At 43.1% G+C, this 20262-nt stretch overlaps 1 protein-coding gene across 1 annotated transcript; it reads right to left on the bottom strand.

Moving 5' to 3' along the window:
• Positions 1 to 893: 893 nt before the first annotated feature.
• On the bottom strand, positions 894 to 15044 carry LOC104967767 (proline-rich transmembrane protein 3). Its single transcript, XM_010797292.1, has 4 exons — positions 14827 to 15044; positions 7186 to 8070; positions 6824 to 7102; positions 894 to 4032 (listed from the first exon to the last, which is right to left on the bottom strand). The coding sequence occupies exons 2-4, from the start codon at positions 7997 to 7999 to the stop codon at positions 2018 to 2020; spliced, it is 3108 nt and encodes a 1035-aa protein (XP_010795594.1). The 5' UTR covers positions 8000 to 8070; positions 14827 to 15044; the 3' UTR covers positions 894 to 2017.
• Between the last annotated feature and the right edge of the window lie 5218 nt (positions 15045 to 20262).

Genomic DNA, 20262 nt, shown 5'->3' on the forward strand with positions numbered 1-20262 from the left:
ATCATTAAATATTGTTCATTTAAGTGCTCTGTTTTTCATTTTTTCTGTAAGCGTTGTCGTAATTCAACAGAAATAGAGAATTACAAATCCTGCGATCTCGGCCATCCGTTATTCATTTGAAGCCAGCGTCAATTAATCTTGGGAGCAACTCAGATTCATGGAAAGACCTCTGAGGTAAGTTAGTTAACTGAACGGTCGAAATTGATGTTGAAATAGCAATAGGGCATAACTTGTCTGCACAGCTTGGCAACATAAGCAATACCACTTTAGATTGTCTTTCACAGTAGAAACAACTATGTTTCAAATACACCCTTGTTATTCATGGACATCAAAAAAAATAAACAATATTTACAATTGTTGTTATACATGATATATTTGAAGATATCTTTTCTCGAGAGCTAAAAATACTTTAGTCTAGTGCCAGAGCTTACAGTTAAGTGCTCTGGTTATTGAGTCAGAGTCTAATTATACGAGATCTGAGATTCATGCCCAAGCCAGACTCATGTGTGCAGCCTGCAAAGCTGTGGGGCGTTTAGGAGCAGGTGTGAGGGTGCCGTGCATATAGCAAACCAAAGGAAATAACCCTCCTGCTCACTGTTCTTTTCAAAGTGTGTATAAGCACCTATAATGGTCTTTTGGGGTACATAGAAAGCTAAATCCTTCTCTATAGCCTGTGTTTGTTTGTTTTTGGCAGAAACATAGCTCTGCAACAAGTGGCGGGACTCCACGAAAGAGGATCCACTCCTTTTGTAGGTATGAAAGGCTCATTATATGTTTGGCCAATAGATCCCCATAACTCCTACACACTGCTTCTTTAACATATCAACCAGTCTGAATAATTTAATTAAATTGGTAGGATTGTGATTATGTTTAATATTTTTCTTAAAATCCCGTAATATTTTTCTTCAAATCTCGTAAAAATGCAGTCAGAGGCTTTAATTGTAAATAATTACTGTTGGCAAAAGCTTGGTCCTACAGCAAAATGACAAGATAAAATGCATTAACCTCACAGGTCAATGCTTGATGTTCATTGTGCAGTTGAGCTACAGCTAAAAGCTTCAGCAACAGTTTCACAAACAAGCATGCATCTGCATGTTTGTTGTCATGTTTAACTACGTACCTCTTAATGTAACCAGCTTAACAGCATTGAAGGAAGACTGGATGAACACAGCAGCACATTAGGAGCTTAGTGATCTGTTGCTGAGTCACTATGATACTGGCAAGACGCTCGTGAGAGTTAACCCAAATAATGGGTTTATAGATCCATAAAAATAACGCAGAACCATCCAAGGTTATGTATGGCACATCTTTACATTACAAAGCAACTTCAAATAAGGGAGACCGCAAATAAACTATGAGGGCAATGAAATCCATAATTGTTGATATGCAGACATTTTTTCACGAAAACAATAGGAATGGGACTTATAGATGCTTGGAGCCTTTGTTTCCTACCCTTGAAATGTATTGAACCTCTCAGTGCTGTTCCCGGACATGGGAAGAATACATTCACTACGCATTTCACACGCATTACTTGTAGGGATCTGCAAAAATCCTATCAAGGAATTGTTGTAATGCGCGTCTGTTCTCGATTTACTGGAGACGACACCAGTGCTTTGCAGGCGTGTCCGAGAGAATAACATAAAAACAAAGGAGATATGTTTTTGTGTGTGTGTGTAGGTGTGCGTGCGTGTGTGTGAGTGTGAGAGAGAAAGAAAGATGAGTGTGTCGTGACATTTGTCTGTGCTATATTTCCAATTTTACTCCCAGAGTAAAGGTATAACATATATTTTTTCCCAAACACAGATGTTAAATCCTTTAACAAGATAAAAGGCGACTAGGTGATATCCTTTAAGGTCATCACCAAGAGACACTTTTGAATAGTTTCCCTTTTCTAAAAATGATTCATTCTTAGGCAATGATCAAATGTTCCCAATTTGTTTGAAGTCTTGATCAGGAAAAGTTTTTGTTAAATGGGTGTTTAATGTGTGGTAATTGGTCCTCATGTCCAAAGTTTGGTTCATAGATCAATGATTTCACTGCTGACACTGGCAGAGTCGTCATGTCGGCTGACCTCCAGGTAACTCCGCGACCCCGCCGGCCTCCCAGCCCTCCCCCGCACCCTCTCTGAGTCTGGGGTGATGAACGGACGCGTGTCGTCCACTCCGTCCTCCCCCAGATCCCCTGTTGACGTTCTGGAGGGACGAAGTGACACAGGGCAGGACACTGATGAAGGGACGCTTCCCATCGCGTTCCCAGGCCACCTGTTACCCTGGTGGGAGGGCGTGGGGGGAGCAGTCACCTGTCTGCTGGGGACACTGCTGAGCACGCTGCCCCCTAGTGGCATTGAAGACTCTGTTGCCTCGCTGCTATCAGAAAGCATCTGAGGATCACTGTTCCTGCGGAGCCAGGGACCCTGACTGACCCCTGACCCCGGGGAGGGGCACTGTGAGGCTTGGGCAAAAGGGTGAAACAAGCTTCCTCCTCCGAGCAGGTACTCCCTGTGCAGCGCCTCGTCAATGCTGCGGGTCAGGTCAATAGGTGATGGGGGCCGCAGGTCGAACTCGTAAAGAGACAGTGTAGTGTCCCCCTCCAGATCCAGACTGCCGCTCACAGAGCGCTGAGGGGGCCGGCCCAGCGCCTGAAGTCTGAGCAGGGAACCTGTGGAGCCGTCAGAGAGGACCCGCTCAGCAGAGTGGCCCCTATTGTTGCGTCCCCTGTTGCTGTCTTTGACGCAGCGTGGCTGGGCCGTGGCCTGCTCGTGGTTCTGGTTCCTGATCAGATTCTTGCTGATGTCAGCTCCAGGACGCTCCTGACCAGCCCAGTTGTTAGGCACCTCCCCTGGTCCCCCTCCTCCTCCTCCTCCTCCACCTCCACTTCCTCCTCCTCCCACCCCATTACTGTCAGACTTTTTACAGGGCTTCCCCCTCAGGCTCTGGACTATCTTGGACCAGCAGGTGTGTCTTTGAGAGGAGCCTGTAGATTGGCCAGGGGATGGCAAGTCTCCTGCTGCCCTGCCATCCGGTCCCCCCTCCTCTCTTCCATGACAACCTTGCGGCCTCCAGAACACCCAGGAGCCCAGGAGGAGGAGGGAGAATCCCCAGGCCAGCTCAAGGAGCCGGGCCCAGAAGTGCACCAGCCACCAACCCCAGTTGAAGCGCGTCCAGTCCCCTAGCAGTCCATAGAGCCATAAGGTGGCATGGACATGTAGCCCACAGCACAGGGCCCCCAGGACTGCACACACTGCCAGCACCCTCCCCAGGATCACCCCTGTCCTCCTGCTCCCTGTCCAAGCCTTCCTCCTGGCCTCTTCAGGAACTCCATGGTGGGGTATGGTAGGGCAGCGTAAACGGGGAAACACATAGCATAGGAAGCCCAGACAGAGAGCTAGGCCCCAGCACAGGGCCATGACCTGCAGGGTGACGGGCACCACAGGGGACAGGGCTGGGGACAGCAGATCAGCGGCCAGCAGCAGGGTGCACTGCAACACAGCCAGCACTGCCACCAGAGGGGGACGCTCCAAAGAGGAAGGTAACACACTCACTCCTGCCACCCTCAAAGCCAGCAGTGCCAGGGCAGCCTGTGCCCACACCAGCAGGTGGAGAGGCAGGTTATAGAGGGCAGTAACCGCGGGGCGAGGCAGGAACTTCCTGGTGCCATAGGGGTCCATCAGAAAAAGAGCCGCCCTGAGGCCTCCAGCAAGAAACAAAAGTGCATTGGCCAGTGCAAGAGCCCCCCGATGAGGACAGTTTGCGCCGGGGGACAGGGTGAGGCCGAGAGCCGCTCCAGCAAACAGGAGGAGGAAGAGGCTCACGGAGCCGTAGACATGCAGCTCCCAGGCGAATGCCAGCGTCCGGCTCAGATCACCCCAGTAGAGAAGTGTGCCGTTAGAGGAGGGGCTGTGGCTGGGGGACGGGGCTGGGTTAGAGGTAGTGTGTGGAGCTGGATGTCCAAGGAGAACGGAGCGGTTCCTCTTAACAATATCAGCCTGAAATGTGGGGCTTAGTCTTGTTCGCATGACACCAGTGGAGGTCCCTACAAAAAGAGAAAGAGAGGTTGGATTTTCAAGAAAACCTTTTAAAATGCCATTTATCTGAAAAGCAGTGCAATAGTATAACAGTACATAAAGTACTATTCAGAACCACTAGAGGTGTGTAGCTCACCATCACAAGTCATGAGCTAGGACCATCTTGCAGTTCTCAATGTAACTTAATGGGTTTGCACAGACACATTGTCCCAGATCTATTTATAAGTATGAAGACACAGTCTAATAAAATAAGCCCAGTATCAGACCTGCACACTCAATCATTTTTATTTAAGAAATCTTTTAAAATGTAAATTTCTTCCTTTTCGTTTTTGTTTTAGGTATCAGATCTTTGTAAAGTTACTCATCAGCTTTATCATTGTATCCAAAAACATGGCTTTGAAATAGCAGACCTAAACCAAAAACAGTGCCTCTTTGTGTGAGCAGAATTGATGGAGAATGATTAAATGATAGATAAATATGTCACATAAAACTTCACAGGTAATAAAAACAATTGAGGACTAACATCAAATATTAGTAGCATGAAATATAAGAACAATGTTAACACATACAGTCTTATGTCATTTACATTAGGGTATTGAACAAATAAAATGAGGTGGGGAAGATCCTGTAGAAGCTGTCTTAAATCTCAGTATGATTTGTACACTATGCCACCACATTGAATTTATAATACATTATGTTGAGCTAAACTCCTCAGGATTACTGAAAAGTAATTGTGTGGTTAAATTGGATGAGATTATATAATTAACGAGGAGGATCTACATTACGCAACAACAAAAGACACATCAGTGCCACAAAGCAGTCACGGAAACTCTCCTAAAGAATTCTTTCTCAATGCATGACTACCTCAAACACCTTGACGTCTGATTATGTCTTCATGTCTCTCTTTCATTTTGTGCATGCACACGCATACTTCTGTTTGTTCAAGGCACTCCACCTAATCCTCCTGTATAACTCTGGAAACACCCACAGCATTATAATCATCATTCATCACTGAGCCCTTTGTGAAATACTCATATGTAAAGTTAACAAAAAGCAAAAAAAACATATTGACCGGCACAAACTCATGTGGATGATAACAGTGCAATATTGTATACTGCAATACTTTAAAGTTTTATTTTTATTAATTTAACATATTTGTACTTTGTGCCTCTACTGTGACCTATTTTGTGTTTGTAATGTTTAAAAAGGGTCTTTCTCATACTGCCAGTGCTGCAGCACCTCTTTTCACCCTCTGTCTGAAACCAGAGCCCAGTCTGCTCTAATGGTTAGCTGGACAGCTCTGTTGTGATTGGTCAATGGCTTAGAGATGCCCCGCCCCTTTGCCTATCACATACAATGTTTTCGAGCACTATTTAATATAAGGGTGTTGTTACATTGTGATGTCACCATGTTATAGAAGTAAACAAAGGAGTCCAATGGATGTGTTTCAGGCAGGGAGTGTGTGGGAGAGAAACTCCCTCTGCAGGGAACTTTGGGATTGTAGCTTTTGCAGACCATTTACATATTACAAAAACCTATACAACACTAAATTAATATAATGGAAATAAAACAACTACTACATTACAGGAAGACAGCAAGGACATATAAGATAATGACTATAACGTTGATGATGCAGACCTAAGAAACAGTCGTAGCTAAAGGGTATCTATCGGGAATTATGTCTAAAGTAACATTTAACCTTAAAACTTGATGGATGGTGGAACACGATGATGTGTGGCAAATGACTTAAGCAGTCAGCCGCTTGGAGGACGTTAAGCACGTCCTCTCCGTGTAGATGACACCCATAAAGCTGACACACTGACTAATGACTCACTCCAACATGTGTTTCACTTCCTGGCTCTCCCCCTAGCTCCATCCCTCCAATCACACACACACACACACACGTTTCACTTTCACATAGGCGAGCACTGCATACAGATCACAGACACACTTCTTTATTTATATAAAAAGGTATGTTTTACTTCCTTCCCTCAAACCCCGTTTTGTTTTTCCTCGTACAGGAGAAAGATCCAGACACATTCCAGATGTGCTGATCACATTTCACAGCTGGACACACTTACTGCTACCCTTGAGTTTTTCTTTTCTTCAACACACTGCTTACGCTGCTTTAAATGTCCACATGTTGAAATAAAAAAATATCATTCTCCATCGACACCCAGTTATATGTTTGTGACCCTGATATAAATGTGGACAGATATTTGCATTCAATACAAACAGGTATTGCCATGGATGCAGGATATTCATCATTTAAATGATCTATGTGAAGACTTGTTTAAAAGTCATTATTACGCTGTTTTTATGGTATCTAAGAGAATGGCTTATGCCCTCCGTGTGTCATACTTTTTTTATTTTCCATCTCTGTTTTAAACCCCACTCACTTCATCCCTTTCTCTGTGCATCTGGTTTTCATTTCCATCCCCACTCCCTGAATTGCTATGCCTTTCTTCCATCACACTTTCAACCACCCCATCTACTCTCATCTGTATTCCCAACTGCCTCTTTCTCAGATCCTTACTTTCCCCCTGTCTATCTCTTTGCATGACTGCCCCCCTCCTCTACCCTCCCTCTCACCTCCTGCTCATACTTTCTTCCCTCGCTGTGTCTATCCCACACAACTACCACCCCACTTTCCATGGAAAAGTGCCTCTGAATGTTCCCTCCTTTGAAGCCTTTCCCAGGGTCTTCCAGTAAAAAAGTTCCAGCTGCATAAATAATTCAATTTTAAATCATCAAGGATAAAGGAGGCAAGTATAGAAGTAAAATATATAAATATCTTACCTGTACTTGAAGACTGTATAGTTGGGCTAGATGTACTTCTTCCCAGATGTTCCATTTCGTTGGGTTGAGGTGTTGTTTTGGTGAGTTTTCTCACTGCCTCCTGTGTTGTAGTAAGCACACTTTTTGTAGATGTGGTTGTTACTTGCTGTGTTGTGGTTTGTTGTTCTTCAGCCCGTGACTGTTTAGAGCCAGTGGTGGTAGTTGTGGGTTGGGGCAGTGTCACAGCAGCCTGCTTTGGAGTAGCTCTCACGGTGGAAGGAGTGTTCTCTGTCAGTTTACCTACAAAAGGGTGGATAAGACACAATTGTGGTAAGGTGTAAATAATTTTACCTCAACAGCAATATATATATTTGATATCTCACCTGTTAATACTACAGTTGCCTGGGTAACCACAGGGGAGGGGGTGGCTCTTGTCTCAGTCTGTGGCGTTGTAGAGATTTTACCGGCTGTTGTAAGCACAGGCAGGTAAGGGTTCATAGCCTGACTTCCCTCTGGTGGTGTTTCTACATCAAAAGCGTTTGCCGTCTGTGCCTGTGGCTCATACTGCGCCATTTCATCCTCAACCGTTGCCTGAGGAACAGATGATTCCTCCTTCACAGGCATTACCGTTGGAATATGACCTGATCCCAGCCCGTGTAAATCCTCATCCTCCGTCTCTTTGGGTGATCCCTCTTCTGAATGTCCTGCTGTCACTGGCTTATCACCTGTAGACTCAGTGAAAGCAGCAGAGGGGAAAGTTGGCAAAGGTGGAATTGAGCCTTTTGTAGTAGTATCTTCCTTTACAAAAGCCCCGTTCAATGCTAAACCAGCTGTATCAGTTCTGGACCTGGAGGCAGTGGGTTGAGTTAAAATTAGCCCACTGCTGAGGTTCTGCGTGGATAAAGCAGATACTAATGGAGGAGTGAACTGTGGGATAGGACGGCTTGTTCGCCCCTGTTGCACTGCATTAGTATTTTTCTGTCTATCCTGGACTGTAGCTCTGATAGGCACATCAGTGCGCCCTCTGGGAGGGAAAGAAGGCCAGAATCCAGCAGTCTGCTTTGTAGGGTGAGGTGAGGAATTATTAGGCAGGTCCGGAGCAGAGAATGAAGAAGAGGAGCCAATGATGGTCTGGGCAACTGAAGGATGGAGGGAGGAGAGGAGGAAGCCCAGGAAAAGGAGACACTTGGGAGCCATGGTCTGCCTGTGAGTGGAGAGCGGTGACTGTTCCGTCTGTCTGAGTGTCACACCATCCTTACACTGTGATGCTGTTGACAGAGGAAACACATTAGATAAAACAAACTGCTCATACACAAACTGTTGGTATCTTAACTTGTGTAATCTGAGGAGTGCTTGTTGTAGAGGGCAGGTCAGTAAAACTCCCACAAGGTTTTAGCTTCATGACGCCGGCGGACCTATAGGGCGTGGTAAGGTGTATGGTTTCATGGCCCATATCCAGACGGTCACACACAAACACAGGCAAGAGTCACCTTTAAACTTATATAACACAGTGCACCATCAGAATGAACAAGCCAAGAAAAAGAAGAAACTAAAAGGAGTCACAGATGGTTTCGTTCAGGCGCAGATGGACACATTCACTTTTTTCCGCACTATCTCCGCCATGAAATGTTCTTTGGATGATTATCAGTTTCCTTCTCCTCCCAAGTGTTCAGTATTGGAGTTGTTTGAGTCATAGATGCCAGGAGTTGACAGCTGTAGCAGCGACTGTGGTGAAGCTCAGAGGACCCAGCGACACGGAGAGACCCCCGAGGCCCTTGAGGATTACACAATCCAACGAGTCATCTAGATAAACAGCTGCCAGGCGCACACCCTCAACATGCACCTCTTATCAAAAAAACTCCCCTTTTCTTTGACTATTTGGCCCTCTGTCTTACATAAACCTCCCTTGTTCACACTAGTATCTGTCTATGACTCACAGTGGGAGATTACCATGGGAGCAGTAAGGAAACTACTGAGACTCCATCTGAAACATTAGTAGGAAAGGTACAGAAGATAGAAATCAGTGCCTATGGAAGAATGTATTCTGCTGCTGCGTATGACTCACCTAGGGTCTATTCACAGCTGCAGTGTGTAGTGGGAAATGACTGCAGCTGCGAACACGGTGGGCATGTGCATTTCATACTCTTGTAAGATGTGAGTAATATGTGTGAGTGTATGGAAAAAAAACGTGTTTAAGTAGGTGTTTGTGTGTGTGTGTGTGTGTACCAAGCAGGAAGTCACAGAGCATATTGTAGGTATGTGAGATGATATTGCAACACAATCTCAGCTTTTTTTTAGCTTGCAATCATTGTTTTATTTTTATTTATTTACTAGGTGTAATAGAAAAACTGGTCCTGAGTACAGTAATATAAGTGGTAGTATATCTCAATCTCCACCCACTCACAGTAGCCTCACTGTTTATTTTCCTTCCTGTCTAAACCGCCTCTTCTATGCTCAGTCTAGTCGGCTGCGGGCCAATTCAACCGCTGATTAATCACCGGTTTTCCTTTTTCTTTCTTTTCTTCTTGTCCCCCATTTAACTGGAGTTGTTTCCACACAGCTCTACATCATGCTCCTGTGTAAGAGTTGAAAGAGGGCCCGGAAGATAGGCAGATAAGGTGGATGTAAGATAAGGAGATTAGAAAAATGAGTGCGCTCACAGAAAGGATAGGGGAAAGAAAGGAATGGAAGGGGCCGAGAAGATGGAGGATTGGTAATTTAGCTGACAGAGGAGGTTACAGAGATGAGAGTTAAGGGACTCTCTGAAAAAATCAAGACTCAGAGAAGTGGTGAGGGCTGTAAATCTGGAGAAAGCTAGTTTATATAAACTGACAAAAGCTAAATGTTTGAGGAAAAATAGGAGTCACGAGGAAGCTATGTTACCGGTTTAACAGGGTTGTTTTGGTTTAAACGAAGATATGGCAGTATGTCCAGGAAGGCATGCGGAGAATCTAAGCCTGCTTCACCTTTCCTCTGAGGTTAACTGGCAGGTGCGTAGTCTACGGCAGCCAGGGATTAACAAGCTGTCTATTGAGAAATGCCTTGTAGTAAACATATTGATAAAACATAATCCAGCATGCGTCATTTTATATGTATGTGTTTGAAGGGAGGTGGTAGAGATTCATTACTGTCAGGATTAATCTTCTCTCTATAAACCCACACACAGCAGCAAAAATGTTTTTCTTGACTGGATTTAGACGGTTTGACTACAAGTTTCCATTGGAAGTAATACAAAAGGATTACATTTAGGCTGATTGGCAGCTTCTCTAAGCAGACTGAATTACAGGCCAGGAACATCTCACCATTATTTGTTGTTGTATCTAATTCCTACCCAACAGTACAAAGACAAGATTAGTTTAATCAGCTGGTTTTGAATATAAGTCTGCATGCTTTCAGTACATCGTAGCAGATCCCACAAGGCACAGGGAGTAAAATACATACACACACTCTCAAAATACAACAGCATGTTCCTCTGTGTCTATCCGGGAGGAGATGGGATAATTTTATCATTTTCAACTCCTCGGGGCAGAGGGACAACTCACTCTGTATTACATTTTCACTGGGATGCACATGTTGTGCAGATGTCGTCACTCTCTCTAACACAATATGTTCTTTGTCCAGAACAGGAAATGCCCATGCAAAATATCCAATACTACAGAAGCCAGAATCAACCTGAAGATGATTACAAATTCAGTTTAGACCTGCTGGTTATATCATTACATGAGTCAGTACAACAGCAGCTGTTACTAATTGTTGCGGTACTGATGTCATGTCTATGCTGGTGTTACGTCCAGCTAATGTACATTACAAAGAAACCAGGCAGAGGGAGCAACGTTTTTGGAGAATCTTTCTTGCAAATGTTTTTCTCTCTCTCTCTGCTGTATGCCAGATTTTAGACATCCGGGGAGTGCAATATTTTCAGCCATGTGAGTGAATATTTCCATGAGCAAACAGAAGTCTGCTTGTATACAGAAAGATCTGTGTCTATTCAAAAAAAGACTGGTCTAATATGCACATGTCTAAAAGCACATAGTATGGAAAACTGTCATTTGCTGAAAGATAGCATTTGAATGTCTGGTGATATTTTGAATCATGTTTACTTATTATTACTTATATTATAACTTTTGTAGGGTTTTGTAGAAAAACATGTTTTTTCCTCCTCTAGAGAAACTCAGGTCTACCCGGGCATGCCAGCAGCTCTGTGAGGATAGGCACAGCAGGGCTTTGAGCTAAATGCTAACATTGGCTTGGTTACATGCCCACAATGAAATTGCTAACACTTACATTTAGCAGGGAGTGTTTACCATGTTCACAATATTAGTTTAGAGTGCTAGGCTTTGAACATTTGATACTTAGCAGCAGACAAAAAAGTACAGCGGAGGCTGAGAACAACGTTTTTAGTTTTTCAGGTTTATCATCGAAAAACAAAAGCATTGGACAAAATAAAAGTATACCTGATGATGGCACTACATAGAAGGTCGAGTGGTCAACAGACTTGTTACAGATTTACATGGAAATTAACATGAAATCTCATGAAAAGAAAGGACTTCTTAAAGTTGATGAGACACTTCACTCAGAAAAAACTGCCACAAATGTTCAGGCGATGACAAGAGTCAGTACGATTCATGCTTCGGGAACAACAGATGTCTGTCCTGCATTTAATGACAATCGATTCAGTAATTCTTGAGATATTTCAGTCTGGACCGAGGAAGTCTACCTACTGACCATCATTGCCATCGATGCTAGCAGCCATGGTCCCCATCAGTATATGTGAGGAAACATGCTGCTGTGTGTCAGAGTGTCCAATACCTGAGTTGGCTCATGGTATCCAATGTCAAGGTTGCTCTCTGATGAGCAGGATTTAACAATCAAAGTCAGGGATGATTTGAGAGGCCCTCAGCTAAGAAGGAAAGCTTGCGATGACGATGGGGAGGAAAAAGGTGAGGAGTGCAGAGGAAAATAGGAAAAGATACAAGTCTCTCAACAACAATAAGACCAAGAATTTGATATTTAGATTCAGATTACAGGGTCAGAGGGTTGCTGCATCGGGGTTTCTTCATAGTAAAATTGGACAGAAAGAAAAAGGAGACTGGACTAAACCAGTAGAGCTGTTCGTCACTGTGGACTTCTGCACAGCAACGGCTTCTCAGTCTAACAGAGCAGTTAAGTATTACTTGCCATACAGATGTGTAACTTGTTTGTACTGTGCTACGTAGAGAGAGGTGAGACTGTAAAAGCAGTGTATGTATGTGAATTTGTGTGTACGTGAGATAGAGAGAGAAAAACAGTGAGGGGAAATGGGTGAGGGAGTATGTGCGGTTATGGTGGTATGCTGGTAGTGGGGGAGGTCGCAGGATTGACCGTTACAAAATTCCACACCTTGAAAAAACATATGGACTGCTCCCACCATATTTTCTTGCTTATTTTAAATACGGCTAATACATTAAAATATATTAATACTACTTTAAATGAAGTTGATTTATATATGAGGAGATATACGAGCTCTCGACATGCATTATAGATTCAGCAGGAAGTTTTCCAGGCGGTCATCCAACTTCAAGACATCTGCCTTACACTAAAGCTGTCCATTTAGCTCTTAGCACAAACCAACGACTGTTATAGGTTCCTCTCTCGTGGCGCTTCACTGCCTCGGGGGGTGTCAAAACTCCATTGGAGTATCGGACCACACAGCGGGGTCATGCTTATGGAAGAGAGGAGGCTCCAGAACCAATCGAGGATGCTTTTGATCCCCAGTCGAAGAGGATGTCCAGCTTAAAAGTGCTGAGCCCCGCAACATCTTTGACTGATGTTCCGCTTTCATGCAAGCCACAGATCAAAGGCTGAAGGTCAGCCTTTAAGGGTGAGGCACTTTAACGGCACTGGGACTCCACACACACACACACACACAGGTCTTGACAGACACAGCCCGATGCACTCAAGGGGGTAAAACACAGGCTACAAATACTGGCATATGATAGGACCATGACCATGTAAATAGAGTGTACCTTCTCAAACATGTCTACACATATTTAGTATATGAATAAGTGTTTTCAGAACTTCAAATTAGTCCTCACACATTCCAAGAAACACACCCTGACAGATATAAAGGTCTGGTGACTGAATGAAACACCTGCTAAACCATGTTGAGCCACAAAACACTTTCAGGAAAGAGATTACAGGCATAACCAGATTGGGGGAGTAAACCACAGGTCCACTTCAACCAGAGACTCTCACTTCGTCACAGCTGGATGCAATAAAACCACTGCTGTGTTAAGTGGTGGATTGTATATAAAAAATAAATTAGTAACTCGTACATCAATGTCTTAGTTGCAAATGTACAACTCTATAACAACAATCAATAATGTATACTGTTAGGTAGTGGATGATATTTATATAAACAATAAATTATGTTATTGTACATGAATCCACAAGTCCTTGGTGCATATTTACAACTTCATAAAAATGTAATTATGAATACCTGGTATACCCAGCCAAAAAGATCTGGTGCCATAAAAGAGCTTAGGGACAGATCAGGTCTAGTGCTCAGTGGTTTAGTCCTTCACCTTTGTCTTGATTTATGGTTTATTTTCCACTTCTCTGGGAGTACTGGACTGTCTGTTCTTGGAAGTGTGTTATGACTGCTGTTAAAATTAGGAGGTATTTGTTCTTACTATACTGCCAGTTAAATAGTATCTTGCCCAACATATGAATGAATTATCACTTTTTTAACAGGATAAGTCTTCAAAAGTAGGACATTTATAGGCTACGTAATACCATAATGCAGTTCTGGATCATCCTGTGTACTGTTACACCCTTTTAACCTTTCAAAAGCCATCTTCCCTGGGAACACACTATCAAAGCAGCCAATAAATCTCTCTTGAGCTGCTTTACATTAGATAGGGCCTTTTTTCTCCTGTCAGTGGTTTAGGGTATGCTGTTTTTCTTTTAAATTGGGATCTTATGGCAGGACTCGGCATTACATCCAGAAACACTTTGGAGCAGCTCTCAATGAGTCAGGTTCAACCATTGGGTTCAACCCCTGATGAGGAACAGGTGAATCCAGATCTTCTAGCCCTACCTTCATGTTGATGTGTGTTGAACTACCCCTGTTAAATAGGACCAGTGTACGTGTACACACACACACACACACACACACACACACACACACACACACACACACACACACCTGCCAGCCGAAATAGAGCCCCACTTGTTGCCATTTCACCAAAGTTTTCCCCACTTTCGGGAGGGACACGCCTTTTCCATTTCCTGGGATATTTGCATTCAGTTTTGACATGCAAGTTAATGAAACGCCTTAGGGGACTGGTTTAATCGCATGGCCGATGTGCATCATGTGTCACGCAAACTAGGCATTTTTAATATATTACTATAATCCCCATGGAACTGAATAAAATGTTCAATTTCAGCGTCAAATGCGCAGTCATAGCCTTTTCCATTATAGATCCTATTGGCTACATTACACCCTGATACAAGTGATTTTTAAGTGAGCTATCCGTAGTTAACTAGCCTACCAAGTTAACGTAACGAGTGTTGTATCTTAATTCATTTAAGTTAATAATTAAGTTTAGTCGAAAGGTAACGTTGGTAGAAGTAAGCTAACATATAGAGTTCTACATGTGTCTGTATTTAATACATATTCACTTAGATAGAGGGTTAGTTTTACAATCATAGGATAGGATGACGTTATTCGCTGCTGGTCACGAAGAGCAGTAACGGCGTTACTGCGCACGTTACCCTCCCAACAGCACGAAGCCACAACAGTAGCTTATACAGACAGGAGGGAAGCTATAAAACGCTCTTTCTGGTAACAAAGCACACAATCTAAGCAATACCACGGAACAGGTGAAATGTGAAGTGTTACATTAGTCGCTGTAAACCCGAACAGACGGGTACCATGGCTCAGGTAGAGACGTCACTCGTGGGTCACTGCGCAAAGCACCGCCGCATAGGAGCCTCTCCACCGCTGTTATAAATTCCATGTTACCCACACAAGCACAGCTTACCTGCAGGTCTGTGCGGGTCATCACACGATGGTGTCCTCTGCGGCAGGATATGAGGACTAATACATACCGAGTAGGCCAAAAGGAAACATGTAACGTTAGTCCAGGTTCAGCGCGTAATAGCCGCAGGGTGGAACTGGAAATAGTAAAGACGGTGCTCTAACGACAAACAGAGCGGTTCAGCAGCCCAGTGCCACTGCGCTCTCTGGCCATGAGCTAGTGAGAAGATAAACGCCCCCTCCGCCTGCTACCATCTCTCTCCACATCGTTCCCTCCCTCTCATGTTTTTACTTACAAGCAGATAAACACGATGGCTTGCCTATAAACCATGCTATGCCATCAACATATGGTCTGTTATGCAACTAAAGCCCAGCACGCAGTTTCACATTAAGCACCCTTTATCTGCCTTTTTAGAAAGCAGCCTGCTCAGACAGTGCCCAGTGGAAATATGACGATACTGACATCATCACACATATCATGCAATGCAACTATCCACTATCTCATCACGTCTCTCTCCTCCTGTGTTTATTTCCTTCTCATATCACATGATGTGCTTCAGTTTTGGTTCTTTTTTCCAGGTTATATTTTGGATAGGAGTTTGTTTGGCTCATGCTCTGTTGCAGAAACCTGAAAGCTTGACATCCTCATTGCACAATCTGTGCATCATTTTGGCATATTGATTCTCTAAGCATAATGCGTTTTTATGATGTCTCTTCTGCACACAGAACAACTGTTCCACATATCATGTGAGACGGACCATTTAAAGATGTTGTTTTTGAAAATGTTCCCTCTCCAAATCAGATTGTAATGCACCCAGAGGCACATCTGTGATATTGGGAATCAAAAACATATACTATCTAGGTTTCCATTTCTCAAATGATGGTAAAAGTCTCCCATTGATGTGAAAAAGTGTCATGTGAAGAAGATAGGTGAGTAGAAACCTGACGTTTCTGGCAGTCCAGCAGCAGCAAGGACAATGAGCTGGGAACAGAGCTGTGCATGAAACTCTAACTCCCTCGCCTCTCCTGCCCTCCAGCCTGCGTTTGCGGAGGGGGAGTAAGTAAACCCGGGCCAAACTCAAACTGTTTTCTCATGCCACATGGCACCTTGGCTCTATGCCTGCCTCTCCTTTATCCCTGGTCTGATTGTCTCTCTGTCGTACACAAACACAACACTCTAGGTTTTTGAACATGCTGTTGAAACTGCAGTTCTGACTCGACTGAGCCTAAATGCAGAACATTAAATAGGCCGATACAGAACTCTCATATCAACAGCAACCATCTCTCTGTATCATTGTTTTTCTCTTGTCACTCTCATTAGATTGTCTGCACTGTACAATCCTAAAATAACCTGTGCAGCTCAGAGGATTGTGCTAATGCCATTACGTTACTACTGAGCCAGAGGGAGATACTGAAGAGATGGGACACGAAGAGCGAGGACACTTCAAGTTGACATTATGGCACATGGATAATGACTCATATTCCATAGGCAGGGGCTTAGGGTTCAACATATTTGGATCACTTGTGTAACATGCTACTTATATTTATAAAGAACATAAAGGGGAATGGATGTTTGTATCAAGTTTTTGAAAGAAATGTAATGCAATTTAGATTATGATCATTATGTAGCCTTTGTGTGTCTGTGTGTGTTTGAACGTGTACCTCTATCTGCTACTTACCTCCTGAGTGCAGTGTTTATCATAGAAAATGATAATTATCCAGTTACGTTAATAAGATTACTGTAATCTGGTGTACCAGAGGGGATCTGATTAAGCTAATATCCTCCAACTACATTAAAAAGACCCTGATGAGTTTACTTTCACAGGTGCCCTCTTTCTATAGTGTAAACCAAGGGCAGGATAAGTGAGATATTTGATCTTTGGTGGTCCCATGTTGCTTCACTTATTTTAAAAAATGCCTCCTGTCCCAGTTTTTATAATTATATAGTAGGTCATTGAACATTATGACACAGAGAAGCTTTCCCAGCCGTGGACCTGAAGGGTAAAACTCAATCAGATTTTTACTGTAACTATTAATCTGTTTTCTCTTTTTGAATTGAATAATTGTCCTTATATCTAAGATAAAACAAGGCCAAATAGCTGCATTTTTAAGGGAATGTCCAACTTGTATAAAGTCAAAACAGCTCATCTTACACATATTGCCTTTGACTAACAGCTCTTGATTTATGGGGAATTTTCTCAGGCTTTAAATAAAGTGCAAGGGGAGCAGTATTTAAAGTTTTCTAAATTAACAATTTCTTAAAAAGGAAGAAGTTAGAAGCACTGACACTGATATACACCAAAACTACAAATGGCACTGATGGTATTCCAAACCCATATTATGGATAGGGTTTCTATACCATCTTTGTCCAGGAATGTGGGGAATACATTCCACTTAGTCATTTCAATTGATCCTAGTAAGGGCTCTGAAATGTAACTCCGGAGCAGACGGAAGCGTTTCTTCCTCCAACTCTATCAGGCATTGCACCTTAATCACAGCCAGTCAAAAGGGGATCCTATCAGATGGTAGAACAAAGTGAGCTTTTTTCATTGAGAACAGCCAAGACCTTCAAATGCTAATGTCCATCCACATGTATGACGCACAATAGCCTAAGATATAAAATACCTCCCCCAGCTCTGTACTTCCAGCCTCTCTCTCCATGACTTTCCCCTCGCCCTACCGAAGAATAATCTCCCCAACTCTGGGCCCCAAAGACAGACTTCCATGTGGGGACTGCCTCACCCCGTCCCTCCGTCTCCCCTCAAGGCTGCCTCCAGTGGCATTAGGTTTCACCACATCTAAGGTGAATCAACAGAACTCTCTTTAAGTTTTATCCATCTTAGGTATTGTATCAGATACTGTAATATAAATCATCTGTTACCATTCAGGATTAACACCATCCATCATGTTGAGTCGTAGGCAGAGTGTGGGTGTGCAAAGAGACCATTTTTGGGTTCAAACCTACACAGAGCCTGGATAGTAAAAACAGGATCAAATTATTTTTTAATTATAAAAATAATTATATATTAACATTTTTCAAAAATGTATCCCATGGACGGATATGGTGAACTTTAAAATAATATGATAACACTGTGAAAACAATTAAATCAGAGAGTTACGATGTTGAAATGTTATACATTCCTATATATATATATTACATACTTTTAAATAACTGTGTATATATAAACCCCAAGGGGCCAATTTAATAGGACACTGTACATTCTACTGCAATGTAAAACTATCTTACCATAAAATGTACTTGTGAATTTGACTGATGGGTTAATAACAATCAGGTTTTATCAGGGAATGTTACCCACTTCAAGAGCACTTGATTTTGACTCTTACACACAAACAACCTTGACAACATCTCTTAACTACCACAAGACCACCTCTCACATATTGTCACTGGGAGATAAAAAAATTCCATCTTGCTGCTACACATCTGCAAATAGACACGAGACATTTCCATTTTGCTTGAGCTCTAGAGCTGGCGCCCCCTGGTGCCTGCAGGGAGTCAATAAGCCCTCTTAGATTAAGTAGACTTGATGGGAGATGTCCTCTCAACTGAATAATTGCCCAGGGCATGACACAAGCTGAGACCCGGTGCTTACATAATGCGCGTGCCACTGTTGTGTTGTTTGAGTCTTTGCGTGTCCACTTGTGCGCACGATGGCTTTTTCTTTTAAATTCATGTCTTCACCTCCAGCACACTTTCACCTCTCCCGATCTTCTTATAAAAATAATATTCCTGTTGTCTCCGCTCTATTTTTACTCTGCTTTTCTTCTTCACAGTGACTCTGCCCTGGAGCCGGCCCCAGCTTCTGTCCGACTCAACTGAGAGTGGAGATGAAAGCTGACTCACAGATTCATTAACACGCACGGCTGCACAAACTTCCACAAATAAACGTGGTCTACAGATGTAGGCCATGCACATTCAGACACACACATGCAGCAACTACTACATGCATGGTGCTCCTGCTTACTAAGACTAGATCAGTCAGACAATATTTGCCTCTCAAATTAAGGGCAGGAAACAGGTTTGGCATGTACGCTGTTGGCACATTTTACAATGACGTCTCTTAATATATTTTAAACAAACATAATATTGCTCAGTCATTGCCATAAAGGGACATTAATGGATCAACACCCCTAAAGACATGTTCATCTTCAGAGACAGTCACACAAGCCCCAAGTAGTGACGGAAGATAACTGCAATCCCTGCTATTAAAAGACCAGCTGACACAGCCAACTTATGCCTATAGATAAACATTCAGACACCATGGCACTTTGAGCATCCAGCCAAGAAGCTTTTTTACGATGTGACGGAAAGGCACAGAAATGCCACGAAGAAACACAATACTCCATTTTGGTGTCCAATGACCTTTTCAGACACGCATACAGATGCCGTGACGTGTTGTTGCGGAGTGTAATAGGAACCGGAGGGCTTAGCAGAAAGAATTCACCCAGGGTCATGGTGAAATGTGTTGTGCTCACATAGATGTACATGTAAAAAAAAGGGTGGCATTGGCCACTAAGTGATAGTATCTTGCAGAAAAACACATTCCCATAAATCCTGACACCTAGTGGCCTCTTCTGGAAACATTTAGTAAGCCACCATGAGAGTGGTGCCTTCAGTGGGCTTAAAGTGGACCTATCATGCTATATTTGAATAATATAGTGTAGGACCATACCTATATAATGCATATTTATACTTTTTATTTTTCAAAATACCAAACAGATCACGCATTTTAGCCATTCCTCATTTTGCTCAATTTAACACTCTCTTTTCATGGGCTGATTCTGTGAGAACATTACCATCTACAGGCCTGGTATATGTACTACAGCGTCTCCAGCGCTTTCCAACGGCAATGTCCGTGGCTGTCTCCTCCTGATTGGTGGAGTTGGCCCAATAGCCGTAGCACCACTTCTGTGACGTCATAGAAGTGTTCAAATCTGGATCAGTCTGTATCAGATCCGTTGCAGCCCCTTTTTAAGAGATTTGGGTATGGAGGAAAATAGAGAGGGTTGTGTTTTCTGACACTTGGTGAGTTCCCTAGAACACCGGGGACACATATTTATGTATAAAAGATGTACAAAAGTGCATTTTGCATGATAGGTCAAATGCTAATCGGGCCTTTTTCTCTCAAAATACAAACACCAAAAAAATAGCAGATATTACATTCTCTTTATTAAAAAATAAAAACACCTGCGTGCTGTATTGTACTGTAGTAGTGAAAGCATACGAAAGAAGACAAAAAAGGTGGCAGTAAACAACCATGAACCATGTATATAAAGTGTCTATCAATTTCATTCTGATCGTTTTTTTAAATGATGATCTGATGTGAGTCCAGAGGCCTGTACTACGAAGCTGGTTCAACCTAACCTGGATATGTTTGAGTTAGCCGGTTGGCCTAATCCAAAACATACGCGCTCTCGCTAA

This window comes from Notothenia coriiceps, unplaced genomic scaffold, assembly GCF_000735185.1.
Source record: "Notothenia coriiceps isolate Sejong01 unplaced genomic scaffold, NC01 NC01_scaffold00037689, whole genome shotgun sequence".
Taxonomy (NCBI): domain Eukaryota; kingdom Metazoa; phylum Chordata; class Actinopteri; order Perciformes; family Nototheniidae; genus Notothenia; species Notothenia coriiceps.